This window comes from Bombus fervidus, chromosome 3 (genome assembly GCF_041682495.2).
Source record: "Bombus fervidus isolate BK054 chromosome 3, iyBomFerv1, whole genome shotgun sequence".
In the NCBI taxonomy this organism is placed as follows: domain Eukaryota; kingdom Metazoa; phylum Arthropoda; class Insecta; order Hymenoptera; family Apidae; genus Bombus; species Bombus fervidus.
The window spans coordinates 10622850-10644276 of record NC_091519.1 but is presented as its reverse complement, the minus strand read 5'-3'; the positions used below and the strand labels follow the sequence as shown (position 1 = coordinate 10644276).

The 21427-nt window shown below is 30.7% G+C and overlaps 4 protein-coding genes across 4 annotated transcripts in view; 1 reads left to right on the top strand and 3 right to left on the bottom strand.

The window, feature by feature from the left end:
* Positions 1-4369, bottom strand: part of E23 (ABC transporter G family member E23) — a 268872-nt gene extending 264503 nt beyond the window's left edge. The window contains exon 1 of the mRNA XM_071999701.1: positions 3434-4369. The gene's annotated coding sequence lies outside the window, so the exon portion shown is untranslated. The remainder of the gene's footprint in view (positions 1-3433) is intronic.
* An 827-nt stretch (positions 4370-5196) lies between these two features.
* LOC139985783 (ATP-dependent DNA/RNA helicase DHX36) lies at positions 5197-9807 on the bottom strand. The gene is made up of 14 exons (XM_072000511.1): positions 9617-9807; positions 8746-9312; positions 8417-8606; positions 8171-8345; positions 7951-8099; positions 7740-7872; positions 7469-7664; positions 7120-7384; positions 6739-7031; positions 6208-6634; positions 5925-6133; positions 5750-5832; positions 5582-5673; positions 5197-5505 (listed from the first exon to the last, which is right to left on the bottom strand). The coding sequence occupies exons 1-14, from the start codon at positions 9672-9674 to the stop codon at positions 5409-5411; spliced, it is 2934 nt and encodes a 977-aa protein (XP_071856612.1). The 5' UTR covers positions 9675-9807; the 3' UTR covers positions 5197-5408.
* Positions 9808-10503: 696 nt separating this feature from the next.
* Positions 10504-15870, top strand: Kri (uracil phosphoribosyltransferase krishah). Its single transcript, XM_072000512.1, has 7 exons — positions 10504-10730; positions 10886-10928; positions 11372-11521; positions 11579-11723; positions 11806-11936; positions 12238-12301; positions 15625-15870. Exons 1-7 carry the CDS (start codon positions 10594-10596, stop codon positions 15678-15680), a joined length of 726 nt encoding a protein of 241 aa, XP_071856613.1. The 5' UTR covers positions 10504-10593; the 3' UTR covers positions 15681-15870.
* Positions 15871-16277: 407 nt separating this feature from the next.
* On the bottom strand, positions 16278-21170 carry LOC139985785 (SH3 domain-binding glutamic acid-rich protein homolog). The gene is made up of 5 exons (XM_072000513.1): positions 20738-21170; positions 18905-19087; positions 18571-18717; positions 18318-18358; positions 16278-18133 (listed from the first exon to the last, which is right to left on the bottom strand). The coding sequence occupies exons 1-5, from the start codon at positions 20780-20782 to the stop codon at positions 17968-17970; spliced, it is 582 nt and encodes a 193-aa protein (XP_071856614.1). The 5' UTR covers positions 20783-21170; the 3' UTR covers positions 16278-17967.
* Between the last annotated feature and the right edge of the window lie 257 nt (positions 21171-21427).

Below are 21427 nucleotides of genomic sequence, written 5' to 3'. Positions count from 1 at the left end.
TATGTGAATTGAAATCGTTATGGGTTTCTAATCTCATCTACAACCAGACGAGGTTTAAATCTAATTAAGGGTTAGGTATCACGGTCGTAAATACACATGTACATATATAATGACTCACGAAATAATTTGAACACTTACCACAGAAAACTTCTATGTATGTATAATTTATTATTACAAAGTTGCTCTACCTCCTCATTCTACATCAAAGTAATAAATTATCTTAATTAAATATAATTAAATTTTTTAATGCGAACAGGTCACTATGGGATATTCAGTTCCCTCGACGCGCCTAGTGGCGCTGATCGAAATCGACAACGTTGAGAAAGGTTATGGCGCCGGTACCGAAAGTAACGGCCACTAATTCGGCCGTGAGTGAATGCCGACCGAAAATACAATATCGAAAAATAGATAAACGTATCCAGAATCGGCCGATTCCAGTTGATCGTTTCTCTCTTTTTACAGTTTTCATATGGTGTTGATGTTTTATTTACGTGTCGTGAGCGGTAAATTTGAATTTTTTATACCGGGCGAATGGCTCGTACATTATATTGGCAACGTTTTTGACGTGCGAACCAGATTCGATGTCGTTTATTTTTTCTCGGAAAGAAAAGAGAAATAGGATCCGTATCGCTTGAAATTTTTAAGAAAGCTCAAGATATATTTAGTCAGGCGTACTATCAATGAGAATATACACGATGATTAAGAACAATTATCTCATCGCGAGTAGTACGTTTCATGTCACGGGTGCAACGATCTCAGTCTGTTAAACGGCAAGATCAATGAACACGACCGGCCGACCGATAACTGCGTACGAGATTACGACTTCGAATTTCGGTGATTATCTTCGTATCGATCGAACTAGTTCAATATTTAAAAATGTCGTTTTAAGGAATCCACCATAATATTATTTTGTACACTATGAAAAAGCAATTATTATGAAATTGACTGCTTTTATTCGAAATGATTATAGAATTTGTTAGTTTTTATAAAACACCACATAAGTAATTAGAAAGATTATTATATCATAAATTGATTCATTTCTTGAATCATAAAGAAAGTTTATCAGTATCACCTAATCTATTTGTTGCAGACGTTATGAATAAGTAAATTAAAATAAACATTGTTTCAGATTTGTTTCCAGTAGCATTAAGAGACTTATATCAAAACCCACGAACAAGCCACTTACCACATAATTAAGCTTACGAATGGAACGATAGAAAGAGAAAGGTGTGCGCACTCAAACACGTAAGATAAGAATAGGTGAATGACAATACACCGGGAAAAACTAATTTGGCACGAACAAAGGAAACATAAACAATGCAAATAGCCGTTTGTCAGGCCGGCAACCAGTGTGTAACTTCATTTTTCCGGTTCCACACTAGTTAATTACCACGAAATCGAACAGGGCAAAAACACGTACTTATCCCGATTTACTTGATTAGAATACACAAGTCAACCGGTTGGATTTGTTCCAAAACGAAGTTGTTCCTTTCAACGGTACAACCATGCGGCCTAATCGGTGTTTTTGAGCATAGGAAATCAAATGCACGCTTAATTCGCATAACCACCACTAAAGATACATGTCTGCGATTCTTTGGACCAACATCGTCCCTTCTTGTCATTGACACCGATAATACTGTTCATTCAACGAACATCGGTGATGAAAATTACTCTGCACTCGCGAACAATGAACTGTCTCGATATAGAAAAAAAGAACAAGTACCAACTCTATATTTAGATTACCTGCATATATTCAAATTTTTTTTCGTGGTTATTTTTGGTCTAAATAGTTCGTTCGAATTTCGAGAAAAGAACCATAGCTATAGAAACGACAAGCTGGAAGATAAGATGCTGCCGACTCGTGGCAAAGTCTAGCATTCGTTGATTAGATACGAAATTATAAAGGTTCGTGAACTTAACGAACAAAGCGACGAAATAGAGCTACGGTATCAATCGTTTAAAGAAATCATAAATATTATATTATTATTCTTCTTAATAAGATACAGTACATGTTTTATAAATTTTCAGTATACAGCAGATATTTTTTGAAAGAAGATTGGCTGCACTGCGACAAAACCGCCCGATTAAGTGTTATTACGAAAGTACGATGTTTATAATACCTACGGTAGGTAAGGTCAGCGTATTGGTGATAAGGTCATTGCAAGAATGACGTACACGTCCTTCGGCTGTTCGTCCTCGAATGTAAAGGAATTAATTTTTAATGAGAAAATATCTGGTTTCATTGAAGCTTACACAAAAAAAAAATTGGCTTACAGTAGCTCACAAAAATATTCAGACACTTGTAAAAACCTTTTATAAGTACATTATGTGTGTTATACGAAACATTTTGAAATTTTATTAGCGCTATAATAAGTCTTGACTATTATGATTATATCAATTATATTATATTACAGTAATAAAAAAATTTTAATACGTTTTATATGATACATACATACTTCCTATGCTAAATGTTCCAATGCTTTACTGAGCCATTGTACATTTTCGATTTGACTTTTAAATGTCATAAACAAATTTATGTTGGGGGGAATATATTGTTGTCCGCACAGCTGGTGAAATTATTATGATAAATAATTTCATGTGAAGCAATATTCGAAAAAGAATATCAATATTCTCCGATCAAGATATTTTCCTACAATAGGGCATTGACGTACGAACAACCTTTGAACGAGAAAACACCGGTTGCAGTGAATGACCCTACGCCCTTGATACTCTCGAAACACGTTCACTCCGTTTGAAACTCACATTTAAAACGAGTACTCGCGCAACGCGAAAGGGAAAATTGAACAGTTGAAATGGTAAATGATGTAAGTGGCAGAAATGCAGATTTTCAATATAAACAAGAAATGTATTGGTTCAAGATAATGCCGCTAACAATTTTAACTGTACCTTGCCATAACCCTAAAAAGCTAAAACAAATTCTAGCACTTACAACGTTTAAATCTGTATCTAGTATAAAATTTAGTACTATTTGAATTCCTCAATTATCAAATACCGTAAAAGCAGCGATAAAATTAGGTAAATTTAACGCTGTTACTATAATGCATTGCAACCTTTTTAATTTATCGGTATGGATGGTTGCATTTCTGCCGATTCGAATGACTTTTTATAAAATTTTATATATCTCTAATTTTCGTACTTTAATCGTCGGTAGTTCTAGTGTTAAAACAGCACATTGCACGTCTCGCCGAATGTTGGTATTCCTACCGATCTCGATAATCATAAATCGAAGATATTTGAGAATTCGAAAATGCCATTTCGTCTCGAAATTTCGGACGTGTTTATCGAGATTCGAATACCAGCGGGAGGTTGGTTTCCTGATTTTACAACTTTCTAGCAAAACGAATGAAAAACAGAGAACAGTAACTAAATATGTATGCAGTTTGTGGAAGGTGGTAGTATGAAAGCTACTCACGTAAAAAGCACGAAAAATTCCAGTGTTCCTCGCTGTTATCGCTGCCTATGATCGAGATGAGTTTCTCGATCATGTAGGGACCCGAAGAAGGAGAAGAAGAAGAACTTTCAGTAGGTCTCGAGTTTGATATTGGTCGTAGCCGGTATCTTCGGCCTCGTCGTCCTCGGCGTCGTCCTCCTCGTAGCTCCTGTCACACATGCACTGTGCATCGGCCACGAACATGCGGCCATTGCGCGGCACGCAGTCAATGAACCCGCATTGCTTTTCAACCGAGAGAGTCTTCGCCTTTTTTTCCCTTCTTAAACCCCGGAACGCACTATCGGCCGGCCTCTATCCGCGGATCTTCGGCCGCACACTCACGACATATATTCCGGTGGCGGTTTTGCACGAGGAACACCCGACCCTCCCGGTGTCACTGGTTCTCTTACCTCTTCCTGCGCCGTGTCGTCGTTATTTCTCTCTCTCCCTCTTTTTCGTATATATGTGTATATGTGTGATACGCGGGTGCGCACGCGCGTGTTTCACGTCTCTCCTCGGTTTCGCACGTGTATATACGTATGTATACGTCGCGACGAAAATCCCTCTCCGTCCCTCTTTTATTTTCTCGTTCTCCCTCTTTCTACCTTCGTACGGTCGTTCAGTGACCCGCTCTCTCTTTCTCTCCCTCTCTATATAACACCAATACACGCGACTACGATTTTTCACCAGTTCTTTTCTCTCTCGTATTACGACTCACGACTCAAGGGTTGAGAAGCGAATACGACGTATAACCGATAGGTATACGATTTAGATATAGGATACGGGATCGCGATGTTGTACTATGAGCACTCGTATAGACTCTGACTCGTATTGGAGTCTCGTGTCCCCCCCGAAGTTCGACCACAGCTTCACGACGCGACACTCGCGGCGGTCGGATGCAGACTGAATCGGACGCTACGTGCCTCGCTCGTGTATTGCCAGAACGTCCCTCCCCTTATCCACCCTCCCTCTTTTACGCTCGTTCCTCTTTCTCTTCCCCCTATTTACTTCTCTCTTCACGGTGGCTATCAGCTCGTGCCAGACCCCAGGCTCATTTTTACTGGCGACGGCGACGCGCTAACGTACAACTAGAACGGAGGGGAGGCGGCTCGCTCGTGAAATTTCAAAATCTTTTTGTTAAACGATGCTTCCTATTTTTCCTATGGATTATAGGCCGACGACACAATGGGCACATATTTAAATGGTCAGCCTCCGTTACCAAGCGATTATCTTTTTTGTTTGACTTCAATCTTCGGCAAATTTCATTAATTTGTTTTTTCTTCTTTTCGTTACGAAGATTTGTACATTTGAATTGACTTCTTGAAAGTTTGAATTCAATGAAAAAGTATTTAGGAAAGAGATACGTATTCTTACACACAATTAATTGTCTCTTTAATTTTGTTTCTTTCCTTCTTTTTCTTTATGAAACTTTGAAATTTGAATTAAATTTCTGAAAATTTGAAGTAGATGAAAAAATATTTAGAAACGGTGTTTGTGATACGATCTCAAGCACAATGAATTTACGTCGAGTAAAACAATGCATAGAATATTCTTGATTGCTGCATTTTCTCCACAGATCATTAACCTTTTGAAGAGAGAGAGTTTATGATTTATGTATATAAATGAAATTCTATACATGTTAGACATACCATCTATATTCAAATCGTGCAACGATGTGTTTAATATATTATAATCATGTAGTAGGATTTGAGTGAATTTGAAAATTAAAATTGCAAGGTCGATAATTTTTTGTTTTATCTCCAAAATTTTATTTTCTGAATATATATTACAAACTTGATATATTTTTACTTATTATAATTAGATAAAACTATAGGAGGAATTATTTTACTAGAATATCTTAAGGGGCTTACTTAATTCAGACAATTAAAAAACCAAGTTCCTCTAGCTATTTCGCTATGCTTCAAAGTCATAATTATCATAGTTTATTAGATCCTATTCAAACTTTATCGTGCATATCATCCTCACAATTTTGAATATCAGAATCAGAAAATCCCAATTCCTCGTCTTTTTGAGAAACCAGTTCTATGATAGCACTATGATCAACAAATGATATTAGCGCTTTTTAGAAATACATAAGAAATGAAGGAAATATTAAAACATAAAACTTACTTTAATACATCGCCTTCAAAGCCATTCCAGCATACTGTTCCCGGATGTGTTATTTTATACTCTAACATATTATTGAATTGTTCTTGTAATTTCTGTAATTAAATTATAGATAATTATGCAAATTCATTAAGTACAAATTTTATTTTACAGATACATCTATTTTTATACCTGAATAAGTTGTGCACTTTGCAAATCGCAAGCAAACATTTGATTGTTTGCTAAGCTGATAAAATAGTTTCCTCTTTCTTTTCCTGAAACAATTGAAAGTATTATATACACAATATATACACAATATATATTGTATATACGATTAAAAATTATGTAAGCAACAGAATGCACGTACTTATAGACATTTTTGGAGCAGTAAATAATAAAATTGGCGCGCTAACGCATGTAGTATCATGCAAATATATCGCTGTCGAAAGTTGCTTTGTAAAATATGTAATAAATGGGTTGGGATATTCCCTAACTTTATCATTTACACTTGACGGGTGTATAGTAACGCTGCCATCTTCTGGAGTCCATGCTCTGGTTCCATTTTTTGTAACTCTCCTAAACATAAAATAAAATTTAAGGTATATTTCCGCTTTCATTATCCTTATTATTGTACTAGGAACCAGACATACCTTATAATAGCAATATTAGGATACAATGCAGCACATACTACTGCTTTCACTAATGTTATGTTACTGGAGTTCCTATTAGCATTAATGTCAGCGGGATTTTCTGAGTCCATAAATTTCATTTGACATAAATGTTGAGCAAATTGAGTTTTCATTTCAGAAAGTAGTTTGAGCGTATTAAAAGAAAGGAAATATTCCCTACAAAAAGAACTTGCATAACTTTTTTTATACGCAATCTCAAATCTTCTTAATGCTTCAGATAACGCGATATGATCGCTAAATTGATTCATATTTAATTCGAGTTTCTTTTTTCGTGCGTCTTCCTCTTTTCCAAGTGGACAGTAAAAAGCATCTTTAAAACTAAGACTCGCCGCGATTGCAAAAACTGGTTCTACGCACGAAAATAATGATGCCCATATGATCATTTTCCCTAGTAAGAATAAACAATAAAATGATTATTATATAGACATTAATAAAAAATATTAATAAAAATATAAATTATGTAAAATTATATTTAATATATAAGAATAGTACCTGTTCGTGGATCTAGAGGTAATTGAGCCAAATGATAACCCAAAGGAGTCAATTGTTCCTCGTCATCTAACGCGTTGAGAGTTCGGAGTAAATCCAAAGATAGATCTATAGCTTTCATATTTGGGGGATCCATAACACTTGCTAAGAAAGTTTTAGCTTTTCCCAATTGTAACAATTTTATTTTTAAAATAACTTCCTCTAAACGCGTCCTTAACATTTCGGGTAAAGGATACTGGTCTAGTGCCATTTCTCTAGCTTTTGAGTACAAATGATAACAGACACCAGCTTTTACTCTAAAAAGAATATAACATACTATTACTATAATAAATATTTTAAATAACAAGAAATTTTTTTTTAGAATTTTGTCTTTGAATGTCTTACCTGCCTGCTCTACCTCTTCTTTGTTTAGCATTAGCTAACGATACCCATTCAGGTTCCAAAGTTTGAACATTTTTTTGGAGATCAAATTTACCAGATTTCATCTTTCCGCAATCAACAACATATACTACATCTTCAATAGTTATAGAAGTTTCGGCTATCGAAGTTGCAATTATTATCTTCCGAACTCCTTCAGCTGGTGTTTTAAAAACGAACTTCTGATCGACAGTTGGCATACGAGAATGAAGAGGATAAATAACATACTGATCTACAAACATTAAATAATTTGTTTAAACTAAAATTACGATGGCAATAAGAATTTTATATTAAGCGCTATATCAAATATGTTTACTTCGTGGATACTGTCCATTTTCCAGCATAGTTTTATGTAGTTTTATTATATCCATCATACCAGGAAGAAAAACTAAAATAGCTCCAGGATCTTTAGTTTTACAAATGTACCTAATTAATTGTTCTATAAGATCAAGAGACAATTTCTCGCTGTTTGGATTCCGTAATTGTTCAATTACTTCTTTTGAATATTTCTTCTATAATGCAATAAATGAAACAAATAAGAGAAAGAATAAATATAGAATAAATAATCATAGGATAAGAATACTTGCCGTAGCTATAAGCTGTCGTACATAAGGATATAGCACATCATGAAACTCATCCCTTTTTCGTTGTTCTTGTTTATATTTTTTGATATGTTTTCTATGATCTTGAGGTATTGCAGCTGATGCGGGAAATTGATATCTGTAATTCAATTGTATTGTTCAGTTTATTTATACTACAATTATTTACCTATATTGTTTTTAACGAATATGAACTTACTCTGTAAAGGATAGGATGTCCTCTAAATAAAATTCTGTTACTGGATAAGTAAAGCCAGGAATATGAATCATTGGGCAATCATTATAATAACTGGAAAATCTTTCAGAGTTAAGTGTTGCACTCATTAAAATAACTTTCAAATCGGGTCTCTAAAAAATGAATTTTTTTATATAACGGGAATTAATACCATTAAATTTAATCTAGATATAATTAAACGTACTTTAGGGATAATTAGTTTCAGTAAAGCAAGGATAAAGTCACTTTCGGTAGATCTTTCATGAATTTCATCTAATATAATATGAGAAAATTCTTTTAAGGCTGGATCACCTTGCATAAATTGCAATAACATTGCAGTAGTACAAAATGTTATGCTGCCTCTATCTCTCGGTAATACTCTACAAATAAAAAACAAACAACACAATCCAACCTTTAGTTGAATTAACAGAAGAAATAAAAAATAACATACTTTTCAAGTCGGATTTGAAAACCAATGGATTTACCAAGCTTCTCTGCTCTCTCAGCTGCAACTCTCTCAGCAACAGATATAGCTGATATCCTCCTAGGTTGAGTGCATATAATTCGCACAGTGCTACCATTTTCTTGTTCTATTTGGTCATCCAATATATACTGAGCAACCTGTGTTGTTTTTCCACAACCTGAAATGCATCTGTATAATAACTGTATCTAATAAACTATTCAAAAAAGCTTGTGAATATGTTATATTAGCAATCTTGCATTATATAAAATCAATTATATTATTAATATAAACTCTGCAATGAAATACAAAAAATTTACCAGTTTCTCCACTTATTAGAATAATCTGATTTTCCTTAATCAAATCTAATATTCTTGATCTTTTATGATATGATGGTAATTTTATTCTAAATTGTTTCATGTTTTCATACTCCTGCATTGATTGCATTGTCTTATATTCATTTAATAATATTTTATCTAGTTCAATATTTCTTTCTAATTTTGATTTAACCAGCAAAGCTCTGGCAAGATTTTCTTGCATATTACCAGATACCATGTTCATAAATTTTCTTTTAAATTGAGAGTCACGAATATGCACATATTTATTTTCTAACACACCATACGTATCCTCAGTGTATGCATTGTTATATAATTTTTCATAATATCCTTTAGAATTGTCTAACACGTGTTCAATTTTTTCTTGAAGATGTTCAGGTAACTTAATAACTCGAGTTTCCTTTTTCTTGGTCTTTTCTTTGGCCTTGTCTCTATAATAAAGCCCTATTTCTTTGCCTCTCAACCAAGGTGGATGTCCTCCTCCTCTGCCTTGTCCACGGCTGTCACGTTCAAAATGTGACCCTCCTGACTGAGAACTTTCACCTCTATCTCCTAAATATGAATTAAACATAAAATGCAATGAATATAAAATCCTATTAAAAGCTACAGAAAATTATTACATTTAATTGTAACACATTATTTGTATGTGTAAAGCTAAAAAATCTAACCTCTAAATAATCAACAGATTATCATCAAATCTGGGAACAATTAGATATGTTGTATATATCAGATACTATATATTATCAATTTTTTAACTTTAAATGAAATTATACAATATATGGAATATAATTCCAAAAAATAGAGTAATTGCACAAATATAACTATATTGTCATATCTTCAAAATAATTTTATTTACCATGTCTACGTCTCGGATACATTCTTTGTGCTGGAAATAGTCCGTAAGGATGGGACATTCTTTTTTGACTAATCGTATGAAATCATTAATGTTATTTGTTCGTTACACGTTCTTTTTTAACTACTTAAATATTGACAAATTCGCCACTCCATCTAGAAACACTATATCCTCAATTTTCGCTAAAGGCGACTCTAAAGCTGGTTGATTGGTGCACGCTTCATCCAATCAACATTTAGCCTATGTATTTATTAATTTCAAAGAATATCCTCTGTTAATTTATATCTCTCGATACATAATTAACTTAACACTCAAAAATTATTCTTAAAAGATTAAATAGAAATTATTCTATTTCTGCCAAGATCTGATAGTAAACAAAATTGAGGTAACATAGAATTATATTTAAATAAAATAAATGTAGGAAAAAATGTTGGGAAATAAGTTGAATATCAGATTTTTTTTACTATTATTATTATTTCATCGCAATATAAAATCTTCAATAAATATTCTAGTTAATACGTTAATGGCTGGTCTGCCGGATTTTTTTGCGTATATATACTGTGAACATCGTTTACTCAACATCTAGACAAGTACCTACACTAATCTGTAAAGACATGAAAAGTTGAGCAGCGGGTTGACATAAAAACAGGGGAGGCACTGCTGTTTATCGCTATTGATATGTACATGTCTAGTATGTATACATATTATGACGTGTACTAAATATATATATTAGTATTTATCACCCAGCTTACCATCACACGTTATTACATTATCGTATCTATATATATAACACTTTTGACCAATACGATTGCGTATCTTTATGATTGCATTGGATCTACAAGAAATAACCAATCAGACCCACATTCCTTTGCCTACCCATCTTCTCATGTCTGCATAATATAATAGTATCTAGTGCTACGCATAGTACTTAGTATAGTACCTGATTGTACGAAGTTAGTACATGCATACAAGAAATCAGCATGGGTAGCACGGAGGTAACACCGATTCCAAAGAAATTAAACGAAAGCAACGATATCGTTGATGTTTACGGGCCGAACTTAAAAATCCTTCCATGTAATAATCAAGTGAAGGAACTGCAGACTATACTGCGAGACAAGTAAGTAAACCGACGGTGAAAATGATTCGTGTATCGACGTATACAAGTATTTTTTTTTAGCTTTAAAATGCCGGCATGATGCCGGCGCATTGTGTCATCGTGTCGTTTGCCTCCAATTAAACAATTTAATGGACACAATGCATATCCGTTTACAGAAACACCACGAGGAGCGATTTCAAGTTCTACGCCGACCGTCTGGTGAGTCTTGTTTTTCTATTCAATTATATGTTCTGACGCGTTGTCATGTATTTTCGAGGTAATATTTATTTATTTTAAACACTTATGACTAAAACTGCATGCATCGTGAGTGGAACATATGTTTCATAACAAGTAGAAATTTAATAATATTGGTCCCTTTTTCGAGAACAAATCGTTTCGTCAGACGTGGCCATTCTCCCACTGTACGCATCGTGTTCTTATGCTTTCACCGAAAAATATAGTTAATTCTATCTAATGAAATCTATTTTTATATTTCCTGTAATTAGAAATGATATTAATTTGATATTTTTTCTGTAGAATTTTTACAAGTAATTGAATTGTATCAAATCGATATTTTTATGGTAATAGTATTTTTTTATTTTATGACTTATATATCTATGATAACTTGTGAATTATGTACACAGCAAATTAAACATTTGTAGATAAGACTAGTGATAGAAGAAAGTTTAAATCAATTACCTTTCTCCAAATGTGTGGTAACTACACCAACTGGTGCCAAATACAATGGTTTGAAGTATCAGAAAGGAAATTGTGGTGTGTCTATAGTAAGAAGTGGAGAGGCCATGGAACAGGTATATTTTATTAATAAGTGGATTTGTAAAAGCATATTAATTCTAATGCATTTTCAGGGCTTAAGAGACTGCTGTCGTAGTATAAGAATTGGGAAAATATTAGTTGAAAGTGATGCAGACACCCATGAAGCCAAAGTAGTTTATGCAAAGTTTCCAGATGATATATCTGAAAGGAAAGTCTTACTTATGTATCCAATAATGAGTAAGTGTAACAGCTTTAGATCATACATGTAAGTTCTTTTGTGTACAATATTGTAAAACCAATGATTTATTTTAAATGAAAGGTACTGGGAATACTGTGATAAAAGCAATTGCTGTCCTAAAAGAACATAATGTAATTGAAGAAAATATAATTTTATCAAATTTATTTTGTACACCAATTGCAGCTAAGTCTCTAGTCACTGCCTTCCCTCAGGTGCGTACACTTTCTGATTATAATAATTTCTTATTAGACGCTTTCTTTCTATATACAAATCATAAGAAAATTTCATTAGGCTTTAAACTTTCTTTAAGTTCACTTTAAGCCAAAAAGGTAGATTAGTTGCCGATTCTGAAATTATAAGCCTGATAACAAATATTAACTTTTTAACAGCTTTTAAAAAGGTAAACTACCTTAAGACATTCTTTACTGAACGTATTAATTAAGTTATTTCAAACTATTTTTATATTGTAAACATATCTTAATTGTTTGAATGAAAATAAATTTTCTTTTACAGATGAAGATTTTAACATCAGAGATTCATAGCATTGCTCCAAATCATTTTGGACAGAAATACTTTGGTACGGATTAATTATATTTTATTAGCATATTATTAGCATATTAGCATATTATCATAAGTTAGTATCTACAATAGATGAACTGATAGAAAATCAGGTGCAGAAGGTAACATGTTTCTCTAAAGTATAATCATAAAGCATAATACAGGATTCCTACAGGAAAAAAGATATTAATATTTTGTTTATAGCATTACCACTGCTAACTTTTGTAAGTTATTTTTGATTTATTGCAAGGAAATATCAAACAGTGTGATCAATTGTGTAATCATAATACATAATTCATCATCATATAAGAAGTACATATTTAAAATAGCAACATCATTTTTCATGTTCTGTTATCATTACACTTCTGACTTGCAAATACCTTCTTAACTTTTTATTTAAATATTTATACATAAAAAAGATGAAAATTCATTAAACATGGTTACTACATAAGTTTTAGTACAAAAAATCTCCATGCAATTGTTAAAATTGCACATAGTAAAAATGTATAATTTTGCACAATGTTTAAGTTACTTATCAAAATAGTCAAAGAAAATGCTTTGACTATTACTTATAACTAACCTTATTATTTAGTAATTTTCAGTATTGATATCTATTATTACGCTTAAATAGCATATATATAAAATTTTATTAATATACTTAAACAGAAAAAATCAATATAGTACAAGTTATGTGTAGAAGAAAAGTGTTTCTTAAAAAGTATTGAAAATTTTACATAGCGTTTGCAATACTGTATTATGTAATTACTTCAAGTTTTGTAAAAGCATTTATCTTGTTTATTATGTTATGTATGTTTTACAAATTAATTTTTATGGTATTGCAGAATGTATAAATATAGATTTTAAAGGTGTGGTACTTTAGAGACACTTTTCACGTATGGTTCTCAATTTGCGATTTATATTCATAATCTTCATAATCTTCAATAATAAAAAAACCTCTTTGTTTATTAAATCAATATTCCCGATATACTGTATAAAAAACGTAAAAGAACGCTTTATATTTATTCTTCAATTAATACCTGAGTGAATGTATGCAGATATGTATGTATTTTGTTCTCATGTATTCAGAGTATATACTTTAAAAACTGTGTATTTATATTTGTATTTAAGAAATCATGTGAACCTTCTGTAGATTGATTTTCTGTTCTTAATGTATAGTTGTAAGTAATATGTTTTATTATTATTTAATTAAGACAAATCAATCATATATAAATTGATTGATCTTTTCTGCATAATATAACAATTACAATCTTTTTTCTATTTTTTGCTCTATATACTGTGAACTATGAACTTCAACAAAACAAGTAATCCCATAGTAAAACATGCGTTATATGATGCGCAAAGTGTAATGAAAAATATCTTTTATGTAATTATTTATTAAAATTATAGTTCAGTGATTGTTACAATTTTAATAGCAACAAAAAGTACATTTTTTAAAGTATATTTTAGGCCAATATTTTGTGAATTTCACAAACAAAGTATGATTTTGTTACAGAGTAACAATATATAAAATTTTTTCAAATGCTGTATAAAAGAATATTAATTTTCTCACGGTTTTTTCATGTTACTATAAATAGTAACTTATAAAATTTATAAAAATGATATTAATTTATAATGTGAACTATAATAATGGAAATTTTGTAAACGACATAAGTTATTTGATAATTTTCAATAGTCTCATATAATTATAGCAAAAAAATATAAAATAATGCAAAATGTTTCATTATCTGAATGATAAAACAAAATTTTACTTAATAATTAAAAATACAATTTGCATAATAATGTGGTAGTCACTCTACAGGTTTAGATAATTGTTTTGGGATAAATTTTTCGTTAAAGCAATTATATAATTAATAAATAAGGAAATTATAGAAATACTTTGTTTTTAAGTACACGTCTTAAATTGAATTTAATAAGTAATGCAAGATGTATTTAAGTAATATTATTTATTTATTATTTAAACATCTTGTTCTTCAATTTGTATATAAATAGTATTGTATATCAAGATAGATATGTATTTTATTGTAAACATGGATCATTATAATGAAATTAATGATATGAGAACATTTAATATCTGCATAGCGAAACATGATATTTTACATCAACAATATGTTTGGCATTAGTATTTCAATTTTCTCCTAATTATCATTATAATAGTGTCAACTGTTGAGTTCAATTTTGTTTCAATACATGCTAATAGTGTGTGAATAAGTACAAATATTAACATAATATTCAACATAGTACTAAACATAAGTTTTTAAAAACATACACCAAAATGATGTATGACAATGTTATTTACCGATACTAATATGTGATTTCATTTTTCATAAATAGTCACATATAGTCACATATACAAAATTAAAATCATTTGTTATAAAATGAAGAACCATTTTTATAATTATTATGTATTACTAAAGTACATACAAATTTTCTAACTATGGAAAATGTTAAAAAATGTAAATTTATGAAGCTTATCACTACCTATATCATTATCATATTAATCAGATTTTTTGTGTGACTGTTGAATGGTATCTAGAATTGATGATGCAGCTTTTACATGTAATAATCTTTTTTAAAAGTATAATTATTATACATTATCTTTTATAACTTTTCTTTACTGATTTCATTCTTTTTATTTTCTTTTTGCTCTTTTTTTCTATTATGAGACATACAAGATTTAAACTCTGAAAGTCTGTAGACCCTTCAAAAAACAATTTACCTTGAAACGTGCCTATAAAAAGAGCTGCATTACAGTATCTAGAGCTGTGATTTCAAGAACCATATGTGCATTATATTATATCATTTGAGTGTACACAGATGTCTGTTATTACGAACAATACTTGTACACCTGTTATACTGTAAGTTACCACAGAGTAATTTTCAACATTTATAGCATTTTCAATAAATTTATATTAGTGAAAATATTGTATAATATGTATATCTTGAGAAATATGAATAAAATTTCACAGCAAGTACTAATTACCTAACATAAACAATTTAAAATAAACAAAACTTTACAAAAGTGAAACGTGATTTATTTTTTTATTCGTTTGTGAATACAAAGACATACTTTAAAAGCAAATGTTTTAAGGTACATTGCCTTTTATTTTAAATAAAGTGATATCTTTCTATAGCTGAAGTATTCCTTCCTATTACTAAATATTTAAAAAGAATTTGATTTTGTTGAAAAATTTTGTACTTGTTTAAATATTATTTTTAATATTTTTCAACAATTTATGTGTATAAAATTTTATTCATTGTATACAGTTATCTTCTAGATGATCTTCATAAAAACTTCAAAAACACGACAATTATTGTTTCCAGGATGTTCTCGTTTCGTCGTAGGGGAGACTACAAACATACAAGGGAAAGATATTTGAAGAATTTGTGTTACGAATATACACACACGTTATGCAGATGTTAGAGTTTAATTTCATTTTTTAACAAATTTCAATTGAAAATAATTACCAAAACGTTAAGGAATATATTTTTTTAATGTAATTATGCCATACGTTTAAAATATTTCTGTAGTCAGTTTATTACATAAAAATAGCTAATTTATCTATTAAACTTGAACAAACTTGCTTTCTATATACTCAATGTTTTATTTTCGTATTTATTAACGTTAATGCTAGTCGTTTATTCATTGTTAATATGGAAAACAAATATTTATTTTTAAAAATTAATGTTATGAAGAATATATAAATATATATAAAATTGTTAATACGATAGTTAGATCGATTTCTGAACATCAAATTGACGTGTAAAATTACAAAGTATATCAAATTGCTTTTTATTAAAAATAGAAATATCAGGTTTTATAAAGTAAAAATAACTTACTTACCAAAAAACATTCCTAGAATGTATAAATTCAATTAACAGCCAGCGAATGTTGATTAGTGACAGGTACATAGAATAGATTCGTATGATACACTTGAATAGATGACAAAGCTGTATATGTGGAATTATTAGACAAATTTTTAAACTTCTCTATCATAGTATTTATTAGTAAATTTTTATATGTATGTAACAATGATTGGCATGACTTATATATATCATGTATAATGAACATTGTTCTTGTAAATATATATTTTCAATACATATAATGTTAAAATTTATTAACTGTGATGCTCATGTCCAACACCTGTTGCTCGTGAATATATCATTCTCTAAGAACGAGGTGGACATTTTGATTCGTATGTGTAAAGCTTTTAATTTCTCTTTTTTTCCTAGTCTGATTTTAATAGCATATATTTGATATTCAAAAGCTGCGGTATGTTATATTAAAATTAGTCAGGCTTTTTATCTCATGCATAAACGTAGTGTAATGAACTCGATACTTTACACCTTCATTTCATAATAAAACAGTTCATAACACTCGCATAAAGCTTTGAATTTGTTCGTGATTAATACCCGTCTATTATCTGATCAGTAAGTGTGTATATTGTAAAACAAACTATTTCAAGCTGTTTGGATGAGTAACACTGCATAAATATATGTAATCAATATCAAATTTTTGTACAGACAATAATGAATAGGCCTTTGATAAAAGGGTTTTAACATCTCCATTAAACTTTCACTCATTTTTGATCTCATAAGTAAACATTTTCAGCATGAGAAAAAGAAATCAGCTATAGCTATAAGTTACTCTATTCCTGTTTTCAATTACGGAATATCTATGCGAATTAGATTGTAAATATAATCGTAACAAATTAAACAAATTTATCAGATATATCACGTGCAACTAAGAAATCTGACCTATATTAAACCTAACGTTTTTTTGAAGTAATAGCGAGAATTATTTTAGGATGCATTTGACCATAAAAAATCGTTAGTGTATACGACATCATCGGTACAACCTATTATAACTAATTTCGTGTCGTCTTTTATAAGAATTGCATTTCATACAAAACTGAGTGTCGTACTGTCCGAACTTACTACACACTAGGAAACTACATTCTTAGAAATTTCGTACAAAACCAATCAAATGACACTAGTATAATTTAAGACCAAATCATTGTAAATGGAAGCCATTCATCAGTACAAATGGTAAGTCTACAATTTATAGCTTGGACCACTGATAAATATACAAGGACACTTAATAAACTCTTATAAACAATTTAATGTAATTATAAAATGATTAAGAATAATTAATGAATAAGAAATTTGAGACAAAAAAATAAATTTCTAAGTAGGATTTATCTATCTAAAATTCATTGCTATAGTTTTAGCGAGTAACAGGACAAAAAAGCGTTCTCAATACTGAAAATTTATTACTCCTAGCACATTATTAGAGGTTCGTTTAAAAATAAAGAATAAAATATAATATAAACAATGTAAAATATCAGCATAAGAAATTAAAAAATTTATATTATCTACTGATATGAAGAAAAGTGAAATTCATTATCTTCTAGTCAGATAAAAAATCTGATGGTGAAAACATGCTCGATTTCAAATATAAAATATTTCTATAAAAGTATCGCTTATGCTTCATTTATACTGTTAACTATATTTTCTGCAGAAAGCAGAAATATTATCTTGGCAGTACCTTCACTCAGCCTTAGAAGTGTGATAAATATAGCTTTTATAAAACATCCTTTTCAGTGGAAAACCAAGGATTTTAAAGAAATATAAAATGTCCCACGATCATATGGGTTTATTTCACATCTACTCTTCTTTCTCTTGGTCACCAGATTTCTCTTCATTTTTTTCAACATTTTCTTCTGTATGTTCCGTAGTATCTTCTTCAGGTTTTGTTTCACCATCATTTTCTATAGATTTAGGTTCATCTGACTGTACATTTTCACTTGGTAAAGTTGTTCTTTCTTCAACACTAAGACAACAAATAAAAAATGCAATTAAAATATTTATAATAAAACAATTTTTATTTTTTAAACAACTTGTTATGTAGAAATAAAAACAAATAATTTCAATTACACATATTTACAGCTATAGCAATTGTCCAATTTAAACGATTGATCGCAAAATTATGCAATCAATGTATCTATAGTGCTTACCTTTCTGCTTGTATTGCAGTTGCTTCTTTGTCTGTGGAAGGCTAAAATAAACATGTAGTAGTTAGTATGGACAGGGTACAAATTTAGTACCAAGGACAAAACACCGGCAAATAAACATAACTAAGATGATTACAGATCAAGTTTTTGAATAATGTTAAAAAAACATATACATATAAATTAAGTAACATATGTGGGTACATTTAACATTCTCCTTACAATTGTTAAACAGAGTTCTATTACCAACAATATTTACCTCTCGACTTGTAGTATTTCCATTTTCTTGAATTTCCTCACTTTGTTTTGAATCAGGAACATTTTCTTTTCCACTAGCAGGTGGTTCCACTTTCAAAAATTCTTCCAATTCATCCATTTCATTTGCCAAATCAAAATCTTCATAATCCTGTGGGATGATTCATGATAATCATTTATAGTTCAAGCGTGACATTTAGAGAATTTCTAGTTTAAGTTTTAGAATCATGTATAATCTATTATTAATTTCTGAAGCTAGATTTTCTTAGCTTTTATCATTATTATTGTTTATTATAACTTAGATTATAAATTGTCAGAATTGATATAATGACATTTACCCCACAGTATTCATCTTCATTAAATATTTGTGGAGGTAATGGATATTTACTATCTCTCGCAATACCATTAGATTGCATAAATTCCTTTTCCATCTCCTTCCCTGGTTCTGTTATATCAATTGTCTCATACTCTACATTTTTGCTATCTAATATCATCAATACTCGTTGTTGCCTCTTTTTTACCTAAAAGAATTCAGTTAAATATAAAGCCTAGATATTTTCTTTACAATCTAAACTTAATTATTAATAAGTAGGCTATGAATGTTTATGCAAATTTATATCTTTATTTCATATACTAACTTTTATCATAAATAAAAAATGGAACTTAAATAAAAATTTATTTCACTTGCTGAATACTGTTTGAATATTTCCTATATTTCATAATGTACACTTTTGCACATTTAAATCTTTTATAAATACATGGACATTAGTAGTCCACTAACAAAAGTAGACAAGTGCAAATTTGAATTTTCATGAATGCAACTAAATAAATGAAACCTACATACAGAAGTGTTTCATCCACTAAATATTACAGATTATTATACTTTAGATATTATATGTATTTCTGCATACTATACGTATTTTGTGCGTTTTACAATTTCCAATTTTTCATAAATGCATAGAAGTCCGCAGTCTACTGGTAAAAGACCAAGTTTCGAAAGTTGTAAATGAAACTTCATCTGTTTCAGTCTCTGGCGCAACATGAAATAACGTATCGATTCAAACAAAAACGTATGCCGTTATAATCTTATCAGCGACTATTAAAATCTAACGGTATTATAAATGGTGCCGAAAAAATGCACACGAATTGATCATTGATCGAGATTGAAGGAAAAATTGAGTAAAAGATCAAAGCCACATAAGTTTTCCTTACAACGTCAAACGTAAACATTATAGAACCATTCACGACTAAAGTACAAAATATGTATCAAACTAGTTAAAATAATAGATACATAAAAGGAAAGTGAAACAAAAAAAGTAAGCTTTTATTCATTTTACAAAATGTCATTCAGACCTCTGAAACTGCGTCATTGTAATCTACAAAATTTCTACGAACGATTTCAAATAGATTCACTTTAACAATCCTATTGTTAATCCAAAGATTCGATTAACCAAAACCTCTGGCTATATTCCAGGAATATGTATCCCTCGGCATTCTGTGTATCTCTTCGTTGTATGTATACATTTCTCGCAAAATTACGAGGTGCAATCAGTTTGTTAACACGTTAATTGCCACGATGGTCATCGATGATCTACGTTACTAAATTTTTGAGGTTAAAATAAATTTCGCGAATTAAGAAATTGTCAACAATGTGACTGACTTTGATAACACTGTCAGAGAGAAAGTGGGCAAATATAACACAATATTCAGCAAAAATTATAGTGTAGTATATTTTAATCCATTACGACTGACAGTGTAAAATATGTACATAAAATTCGTGTGGCAATCGTGTTAACTGAATCTAACATATGTATGTCCTTTAATACATTCAATCAAGGGATAACTGGCATTTCGTTAGACGCGTATATAAATGAATCATTTCGATCGATAAACCGTGTAGTGTGTCACGTTCAATAAAGATTTTCACTCGATGACATTGTCGGTCGTTAATCGACGCCTCGACCGTGAAGTTTTTCCGACGTAATTCGATCCAACGTGAAAATATCGAATAAGAATTCAGGTGCCCGTAAATCTGGCATTCTCTTCTAAGTCACATACACACATATATAATAGGTCTATACACAGACACGCATACATTCTCTCTTTCTCGTTACTCGGTCTCGGGGATAAAATATCTTGATATTCTTTGGTTACGTTCTTTTTCCACTCACTTCCTTGTTGCCGCTGATACCCGATATGTAGACTTTAACGACCATCGTTAACCGGTGCTTTTGTTACCAATTGACACTCTCGCGCTTTTATTCGACGTGTGCCACGGTTAGCGGTTTCGCGGAGTGATAAGCGATCAGTGAATCACTATAGGCTATTAGCCCGCGGATCGCCAACAGTGAGCAACACTGATTTAATGCGCACGGGTTTGGCTAGTATTAGTCTGGGATCCACTGGCTACGTCATTTCAGGCCGGTTTTCGAGCGTTCTCAATGTTCGTGTACACGTCACTGTTTCTATTTTTTTTTTCCTTTTTTTTCTATAGGTGGGGTGCTTGTGACTTGTGATGAATTAGAAATTGTAGAGTAGTGTAGAGTCTACTACTGACCAAACTATAAAGGACACTGAAACAGATAATACTATTTAGGACAGTTATAGGAACGTTCTCATGCACGTCATTGCACAGTGTACACGACGAATCCTTGACCAGCCTTGACAGAGACTAGAAACTACTTACTTAGCTCATGAAAGTATTCAAACACTCTTAGAAACTTTTTATGTTTATATTACACGAAACATATTGAAATTATTCATTATATATAAATTACGTATTGGAATTTTGAATATCGTGATTATATTAGTAAAATTTGAAACAGTGATGGGAATGTTATAAAGATATAAAAATTATAAGA